Genomic DNA, 9,866 nt, shown 5'->3' on the forward strand with positions numbered 1-9,866 from the left:
AGACTATACTTTCTAACCCCTGTTTAAGCCCCCCAGACCATTTTTTATTTCTGGCGACAGATAAGCACTTGCACACATACAAACACACAACACATGCCCACCTTCATGCACTCATTCTCTAAACCCTGTGTAAGTATGCCTGAAACTACTGGTTAGGGCAACACTTGTCACACACAAAGGAAAAGTCCTCCAGCTCCTCTACGGTTAAATTGGATGCTGACTTTGTGCAGCTTGTGTGCCACCAAGAATCACAAACTTCACAGGCTACCAACAGATCAGCCTCATGTCTTTTTGCAGCGCACCCTTTACATTTGTCATTCGATTCACCATATTCATCCTCGACACTTTCCTCTTCATCTGCTTCTCTCATGATCTGTTCCACTTCCCCCTTCACGTTTTCATCCTCGTCGCTGTCACTTCGCTTTCTTTTCTTCGGAGCCCCCCTTTCTAACTTCTTCAGCAAAGCCTGGTCTTTCTTCTCCTGCCATTCGCCCTGCATCTCTGCTGCCTTTTCCTGCCTCGCCACTTCAGTCATCTCCCTCCCAAGTCTCCTTTCCCAATTTTCTCTACTCTGCCCAGCCTCCTCTTCTCTTGCTGTCTTCCTAGCCAACTTTTCTTTCTCTTGTTTCTCTCTGGCACTCTCCTTCAATCTGATGGCTTCCCTGCGCTCTGCCCCACTCAGCACATTCTGCATCCTGGGTGCTGCTTTTTTCATCTTCTTTTTTCCCTTGCCAGAAAAGTTGGGGAGCCTGAGGATGTCATTGGAGGTCAGGGGCGCTCTAGACTGGGTGGTAACTTCAGGAATCTCAAATGAAGATTTTAAATTGGCTGCAAGCCTTTTAAATTGCATGAACCCCTCGTGGTTCTCTGTGGTGTCTCTTGTGAGGGCTTGATGACACCTCAAGAACCCATTCCTCCCGAGGTCGTCCACAACAAAAAGGGTGAAGTTTCTCATCGCCTCCAACTGTTTGACGGTGTACGCACTTTCAGGCTCTCGGGCTGCGCTTTGTTGGGGAGTTGGGGCTGAGGTTTGGAGTCCACTGCACGTCGGTTCTGGGGGCGTTGGCCCCCGACTTTGAGGCCGGTTTGAAATATCTTGGACGGGTGAAACTGCCAGAGGATCAAATGGAGATGGTGGCATTGGCTCAAATGGAGATGATGGCATTGGCTCAAATGGAGATGATGGCATTGGCTCAAATGGAGATGATGGCATTGGCTCATCCTTGATTGCATCAGGAAGCTGAGAATGTGCCACAGGCGGGGCAAGGACTGGGGGCGGAGACGTTGAAGAAGCCACAGGCCCGGTGGAGAAAAAGTCTCGAAACACCTGGCTGGGCAGCATCTTCTTGGTGAGAAGGACTCTCTCCGGTGAGAATGGAAAGATGCCAGCAGCCCTGAAGCTGGACTCTGCATTGGCTTTGGTAGCACAGCTTTGCCAAACAGGCTGGAACACTTTGGCGAAGGAGTCCAGGCCAACGGCATTCCCTGTCTCTGCCATGTGGCGCCTACTGGCTGCGGACCACGCAGATTTAACTGAACCAAAAAATGCCTGGTCCAAAGGTTGCACGAGATGGGAGGCGTGCGGCAGGAGGCAATACAGGATGACCTTGTTTTCCTCACAAATTTTGGAAATCTCCACAAGAGCTTTGTGGCTGACGTGGCCATCAACAAGCAACAGCAGTGGCTTTTCTATCTGTTCAGTTGCTGGGATAAAGGAATCCCTCAGCCATGTGAAGAAAATGGCCGAGGTGATCCGTCCATTGTCGGATACCTGCAAAAAAGTATTTTAGCTGCGTATTATGCACCAGAACACCAACTTGTGAAAGAACATTTTTAATTTGGTAAATTTAATTTCTTTGTCAATAGTATGGAGGCTGTGGATAACTTATAGCATTTGTATACTTTTTAAGAATATTTTTTAACCCTATCCGTACGCCCTGGGGTCATTTTGTACCCTTGGGACTGTATTTTTCACATTTTAGAATACATCTAGTACGAAGATCTCTTTGAAACTTTCAGTATTTCTCAAAAAATCATTTTGACAGACTCCTATGCAAAGAGTACGGATTAAAGAGAAAATTTCCTCTGTGAAAGTGGTGGCACAGAGTTCCCCACATCGCATGGATACGATAGTAAAACTCGACATACAGATAGGGTTAAAAAGTATAACACTTCACTTCATTATTTTAAAATGTAAAACAGGTCTCACTGGACAACTATAACCCTTCATTATCTTAAATTCTAGAAAAGCGTAGTGGGTGGTTGGCAGATGCTGTGGTGTGGTTTGCTCCTTCTTTCCTATCAATCAAACATCTATCGTCCTTTTCTCTCCTACTTCTTTTTTAAGTTCGTTACTCTCTAGTAACGCTTCTAATCTCCGACACTTGCATGACCTACTTTGGGTGCTGTAACTCTTACTAAACTAAAAAACAAAAGTAACTAAAAAAGTGTCAGAGAACAACTGAACAATTTTCTGACCTGCAGCAAAGATTCAGGGAAACTTTCCAGTAGATTTTTGCCAGGTATCCGTTTGTACGGGTAGATCAGCAACGGCGGCAGATACAACCCCGCAGCGTTCACGCTGGCCAACACTGTGACCTGTGTCTTGCTGTTTGCAGACAACGCTGTGTACACCGTCTTGGCCCCTTTGAATGCAATCACCTAAGGGAATACAGCGTAAAAAATTCCCTTTAATAGTGCTAAAAGTCAAACTCTATCTTAAGAACATACACATTTTTATGTGGCGTGAAGAAGTTTTCTCTTACATGTGCATCAGTTTAACGTGAACTTAATTTATTATTGTGGTTCAATCAAAATAATAGTTTCCAGATATATCATCTCTGATAAAACAGGGAATATATATATTATATATATATAATTTTTCATATTTACAAACAAGATCATGTTAAGTTCGCTAAATAGAGTGAGTTCATAGCTGAAACAGATCCTTTTGAGCTCAAAGTAGATGTAACCAGGCCGATTCAGCAGTTACAATGAAATAAGAATCAAAATATTACATCTATTGATCTACCTTTAGAGGACACAACATTTATAAGTCAGCGATGAAACATACCTTTCTTGATTTGGGATCGAAACTGAATCCACTCTCATCTGCATTGAAAATGCGAGTTGGGTCGCACAAAAGGGTGGGGTCCAGGGCATCCACGTGGGTTTTCAAGTCGTGAAACCATCTCTCCACATTTGGGGGAGTCACGAGGGCTCGCTCCTTCGCCAGCGACATCGGCGTCCTGAGGGAGAGCTCTGAGTGGCGCTCCAAGAAACGATAAACCCATGCCGGGGAGGGGAGATTTGAGGGGTCTTTTGTGGTCCCCCCACTTAGTTCCATGATGGCCTTTGCCATGACCCTAATGTCGTCAGTGGTCTGCCCAAAACCCAGCTTAGACATCTTCAGCAACCACTGTACCAATCGTTCTTCCTCGTGCTGGGTGAGCAAGCTGTGAGGCACATACTCTATCGGTGACTTGCCATGCACCTTGTCCGAAAGGGTAGACACTGCAATGCCAAAATGCTTGGCCGCCTTCCTCAGCCCCATGGCTTTTGAACGAACGGCCTCAATGGCCGTTTCAAGCACAGCGACATCATGCTTTGCCTTTTTCTTCCCCTTTGGTGTTGGAGCCATTGTCTGGGGATATAGACGCACACTTTATTCAAACACCCCCAAACAATGATTTAATGACATTTTATATAGATTCTAGCTGCTGAGATTTCACATTGAATGACTGATTTTAACTTCTCTTTTAAATTATATAAACAATATATATATATATATATATATTTCATTGAGAGTATTGCACATTTCCCTTGTTAAATCATCATCATCATCACCGCTACCACCATCACCATCAGCAGCAGCATTGGTGGCAGCGGCATCATCATAACAACCATGGCAATCTTCTATACTCTCAAAAATTACAAAACAATGTCTGTCAAAATCATACCACTGTTTCTGCCTCCATAAGAACCTAACAATAACTATAGAGTCTAACACTTTAAATATTGTATTCATATTGTATGTCTTTAAACACTTTAAACATTGTATTCTTCGCTCACTAATATTCAGCACCAAAATCAGGACACAGGGCAAAAAGAAAAAAAATTATTATAAAAGTTTATCACACATTCTAGATTACAATAAAATGCAGGATTCGAGAATTCTACAGCCAAACCATTTATAGTTAACATCTGAGCTGAAGGTGTGCGGACCCAGGAGAAACATGAGACATCTTCTTCATCGGTCCGTTAAAAAGAGTAAGGAAATAAGCGCCATTATAGAGCGTTTCGTGCACTAATATTCAGATGCATAAATTCTACTGCACAAAAAAACCCCCAATAAATCGGAAGGACAAGAGAGGGCAGGTACTCACCGATTTCTAGAATGAAATTGTTCCAAAGAGTTTTTTTAAAAAGACGCCACGTTATTTTTCTTGCAGCGGAAGGAAGTAGAAACATCACTTGAGGTAATTTTAAAGGTTGAAATTGCCTCATTTCGTGCACGAAACGAAATTATAAAATGTGGGTCACCAAAAATGGGCGGAACGAAAACGAACGACTAAGTGTACGGACATCGTAAATCTACCCTATGTGAGATCGGTCCAATGCAGCAAAATTACCCAATGAAACGACATCACAATGATGTAGGGTAGACTTAATATCGGCATTCTCCAGTTTTGGCCTCAAGTGTAGTACTGACTTAAATATTCGGTATCGATGTTTTATCCGAACGAGAGCGAGAGACCCGCTGTTATTTTCCAGTACAAAATGAGCAGATATTTCACTTGTTTAAAACTAAAAAGGGGGGTTTTTAGCCTGACAGGCACAAAAACATATGGGGTGTCAGGGGGGCATTTATTGAACCACAATTTGAAGTTTTGCAGTTAGGTTTGATATCTCTCCATGGCATCAGAATGCGCATAGAAAAGTAATCCTTTAGAACCAGAAGTAATCGTCGGTGGAGCCAAAACCCACACTCCATATATAGTTATCGGTATCGTTGGGGTCAAAACCAAAAACTGGATTATCCCGACTAATCATTTTAACATAAAGGCCAGCTTTATAATTCGGACCAGTCCGATTCGATTTTTTTATCTATTTAGACTCGAGTCCGAAAATGGGTTTTACTTATTGGGACTCGGCTTCTACGTGAGTGTAAGGGGCTTACATAATATAACTGTCGTCTGGGGGATTTTACGTACAACCAGAATTAGAACTAGAATTACTTACGAGGACTGTGTAACTGCACTGTCATTGCCTAATAGCAGTGTCTAGGTACACGGTAACCGACAACTCAGGGTCTTTCCACCACCACTACAGCGTCATCATTACTTCCACCACCATTTGTCTTTCCACATGTCTATTTCATTTTGTGTGTTATAGGCCTTGATCTTCTGTAATTCATTTTTTTCCTTTTAATCACATGATCAAGATTCTAGGCCTAGATTCTATTCTAACGTGTACTGTAAACTCTCTTCTCTCTTCAGCTCAGTACTTTTGTTCTCTTCTCTTACTTGAGCCTAGACTTGACTGTAGCCTAGACCTATATATCTAGATCTGGAATCTACATCTAGATCTAGAAGAAAAAAGAATCGAAAAGGTTTTCCACCTGTCCTGTATCATGGTCTCCAAAATCCGTATATTAGATCTAGATCTACGTTACGACTGAATAATTAGCAAGCATAGAATGATAAAACCCTTTCTTTTTAAAAAAATTATATATTCCACTCACACCATAATCTACTTTAGTTTAGTTAGATCTAGAATCTAGAATCTAGATCTAGATTAGATATGTGTAGTCTAGTACTAGATCTAGTATAGTAACCCATCATCATCATGGCCACTAGTAGACTAGATCCCCATAGTCAATAGATCTAATGGACCTGTACGTTTGTTCTCAGTGTCACTGGGAATAGTTTCTGGGCCGGTAATTGTTTACTTACTTGCATTTAATTCTGGGGAGGACTTCCGGGCACTTCTTTGATATGGTGGTCCCGACTTTGGTGACAGGGAAATCCACAGAAAATCTAGAATCTAGTTTTGACCCCAACGACGATTACTTCTGGTTCTAAGGCTAAACGATTACTTTTTAATGCGTGTGCTGATATGAAGAGATAGCCTTTCAAACCTAATTGCAAAACATCAAATCGCGGTCAAATTCAGGGGGGGGCATGCCCCCCTGAAACACCCCATGTTTTTTTTTAAAGAGAGTGTATACAGACCAGGTAACCGGGAACAAAGTCACAAAGTATACAGACCCGGTAAGGGAACTCTTTTGTGATTTCGGAAAGTTTCAGTGCCCTCTTGGCTCAGGGTAGACCTAGGTTCTTCTAGATCTATGGCCCAGGTCCAGATCTAGACAGACACAAATCATTGATCTACTTTCGAGGCTAGACTAGATCTAGATTCTAGATCTAAATGAAGATTGCGGACGTCTTTTCGATGAACGATCGTTTTTCCTCTGTTTTGGAGTTGGAGGAATCACAATTTGAAGAAAAGAACAATGTCTCTCTCTCTCTCTCTCGTCTCGTCTTTCTCTTTCGTCTCTCTCTCTCTCTCTCTCTCACACACACACTACCGGGTCTGGGTGCTGAAACTTTCCGAAATCACAAAAGAGTTCCCATACCGGGTCTGTATACTTCGTGACTTTGTTCCCGGTTACCGGGCCTGTATACACTTCGTTTTTTTTAAGTCAGGGGGGCAACATAAAACATTGATACGGACAATTTAAATCAGTATCGATATTTCAGTAGGCCTGCACAAAAGTCGGGACCACCATATCCAAGTTGTGCCGACTTCCGTAACGAGCGACCACTCTGAACTCTATCATGAAATATTACATTCAATGGCCATAAAAACCAGTACGGACAGAAGGCCTATTTAAGCCAGTATGTTAAGTAGATTTCTACCTCTACAAATTATGAAATTGCTGTGGTTTAAGTATTCTTAACTCCAGCGCAAAGTTTTGAATCAGTGGGAGATGCATGGCATAGAGTTTCCTCTAGATATCTAGATATAGATCTAAGTCTAAGAGCAGCCAGAATTAAAAGCGAGAAAGTAAACAATTGCCTCTTGGTCTAGAAAGTGGCTATCCTCACCCGGGGTGAGAATAAAAAATACGATCGACCTTTCACCCAGGGTGAGACTTGCCACCGTTGGCTATTCTCACCCGGTGTGAAACAAGACCTGTTTTTCCTAATTTCGGAATACTTTCTATCGGTGTGGATGATCAAATGGAAAGAAAAAATTACGTTATGGCACAAAAGTAAGCTAATTTGATCGTCTACAAAGATGCTATATGGCTATTTCCAGAGCTGGTTGTAACGGAGTACAAGTACTCCGGTACTTGTACTTGCGTTACAATTTTCGGTACTTTTACTGTACTCCGGTACATTTTTGAAAACAGTACTTTTACTGTACTCCGATACTTTTTATAAAAGTACTTTTGAGTATTTTTCAAGTACATTTTGAGTACTTTTGAAGCTTAACAAAAGGGTAAGTGCCAGCATTTCTGATACTAATTTACGGAACAAACACCCGGGCGGGCACAGCCGATCAACCAAGAGTTAAAAGTTGAGATCAAAGAACGGCCCGTCCCGTCAAAGATCAGCCACTATCGTGAATGTGATCACAAGCGTTGTAAAACTCCATGAAACGGTACAGTGTTTGCTCCAGACGGGATCACACCAAGGTGTGAACTGACCGATGCGCTTCTCTTCCCCAAACATCGCACTCGCATCTGAGCTCACCACCTAAACTTACATCATTCACTGGGTGGGTAGGGCCTACAAGTTCGCTCCAGGCGGGATCACATCAAACTGTGAACTCTTCCCTGACCATTGAAAGCAGTTTTTCTCTATTCCCGAATTTGCGAGACAGCCTGAATTTTAATTGGTGTGGTCACAACGTGATGGTGCGTAACGACAAAGTAAAGGCGGTTTGGGGGGGGGGGGGGGGGGGACTCGATCAGAGATGGAAAGCTAAAATTGAGCAACTGGATAAACGTAGATAAAGATCTCAAGACACGCCATAGGCTAATGAGTGTGTATATATTTATTTATGGCATGCCTCATGCCACTGTGATTGGTCATCAAGGTTGACCACTCGTTTGCTCGTCATATGTCATAAATCCACCCAGGGGTCACGTCAGTTCATGGGTCACTGTAGATTCTTCCTTGGTTTCGTCGGCTGAGATCTCATAATAATTATTTTTCTTTCTTCCGAGCACTGGGATCTTAGGCGGAGACTACTGTAGTAGAGAATCTTTGGTTACACTACACTTACTAGACTCTAGGAAACTACATGTATTTTGGTTTTCCGTGGGCGCCGTCGACTACACAGGGTGACCAAAATCTGTATTACCAATTATCAATTGAAACAGAAACGGTGTTCTCAATGTATATCTAACAAATTTTTAGGCTGCCTAAATTTCGTTTAAACTTTTATTTTTTTGGTTTTTGCTTAAGCTGCAATGATTCCTTGAGGATTTGTTCATGAAGAATTCAATGCACTTTTCCATTTCTATGCTGGCCATTTTCATTAATTTTATGTTTTCTTAAGAGCAACTTTGTATCTACATTTTCCAATTTGGATAAATACAATGTACTTTTTCTGTAGAGCTTTCCGAGCTCTTGGACTGACTTACATTTGATCACATTGTCTTGCTCAAACAAGTTCTATTCATAATGTCACTTACCCACTAGTTGCGTCTGTTTGTTTGGGGTCTTCTTTTCAATTTCACGGACCATTTCCACCTTCGTTCAGTGCGTACTTTGTTTCAAATGCTTTGTATACTGTTTACATTTTTAGTAATAAATGGCCTAATTTGTCAAATATACTGGATATGTTATTTAATATGATGTTTTGCTTAAGCGCTGAAGTGTTTTAGCATATAAGCAGAAAGTACTCAAAATGTACTCATAAGTACTTTTTTAAAAAGTACTTGTACTCAAGTACATTTTACAGGAAAGTACTTTTACTGTACTTAAGTACATTTTTTAGATTGTACTTAAATTTGTACTTAAGTACTTTTTAAAAAGTACTTTAACAGCTCTGGCTATTTCACTTTTCAAATCGAGCTGAACTACACGGGTCGCCATTTTGTTTTGCCCGGAAGTTCTCACAACATCTACTCCTCCCCTCTTCTCTCTCTCTGTCGCTTTCTGAATACTGTCTATCGGTGTGGACGATCAAATTGACCAAAACAACGTTTAAAAAACGAAGTGATTATTCGGACTCGAGTCCGAATATGAAAAAATGTTATTCAGACTCTGATTCTTGTCCAGCATGACATCACTTCCGACTTCCGACTTCCTGTGACTCGTGACTCCGGCTTCCTGTCCTGCCTCACTCGTGACTCGCCTCAGGCTGGGTAGAGACCGGGATTACTTCGGGCAAAAAGGCGTTTTGTGCAGGAGCCGAGTTGTTATCTTATGATGAATTTGAGGCCGGCTTGAAAAGTTATAGCGCTTCTAATAAATGTTTTTATTTGTCAAGAGATCATCAGAAGCAATTAAAGATGGCTCGTTAGCGTGTGTCGGGGTCGGATGGGCAGCCTGCACACGTGTGGCTGAGTGCGTGTCAGGGAGGGCACTATCGGTCCGGGCGTTGAACGTCGCATACGCGTCAGTCTTTTTTCCCCTGGCAACTGATCATTATTACAACGGAGTGTATACAGACCCGGTAACCGGGAACCAAGTCACGAAGTATACAATTTCATGTTCAGCAAAAAGTGTTGAAAATGAAGTATTGTTTCACAAATTCTTCAGTGCTCAAGACAGACGGAGTTCGGCCTGCTTCTTAATTGTCGACGAGGTGTACGTCAAAGCATCTTTAGTTTATTCCGGTGGAGAGCT

At 42.1% G+C, this 9,866-nt stretch overlaps 1 protein-coding gene across 3 annotated transcripts in view; it reads right to left on the reverse strand.

Moving 5' to 3' along the window:
- The window catches only part of LOC101864422 (cell division cycle protein 16 homolog), a 48,055-nt gene that overhangs the window by 32,189 nt on the left and 6,000 nt on the right, over window positions 1-9,866 (reverse strand). Inside the window, exons 2-4 of one of the 3 annotated variants that reach the window (XM_013089259.2) lie at window positions 3,074-3,643; window positions 2,479-2,661; window positions 35-1,771 (exon numbers count right to left, since the gene is read on the reverse strand). The exons of 1 other annotated variant lie outside the window; for it this stretch is intronic. In XM_013089259.2, coding sequence (XP_012944713.1) covers window positions 146-1,771; window positions 2,479-2,661; window positions 3,074-3,643 — 2,379 coding nt within the window. In that variant the 3' untranslated portion in view covers window positions 35-145. Of the gene's footprint in view, window positions 1-34; window positions 1,772-2,478; window positions 2,662-3,073; window positions 3,644-5,954; window positions 6,034-9,866 lie in introns of those variants that run through there. One more of the 3 variants, XM_035972923.1, reaches the window with a different exon arrangement.

Source organism: Aplysia californica, unplaced genomic scaffold (genome assembly GCF_000002075.1).
Source record: "Aplysia californica isolate F4 #8 unplaced genomic scaffold, AplCal3.0 scaffold00911, whole genome shotgun sequence".
Taxonomy (NCBI): Eukaryota; Metazoa; Mollusca; class Gastropoda; order Aplysiida; family Aplysiidae; genus Aplysia; species Aplysia californica.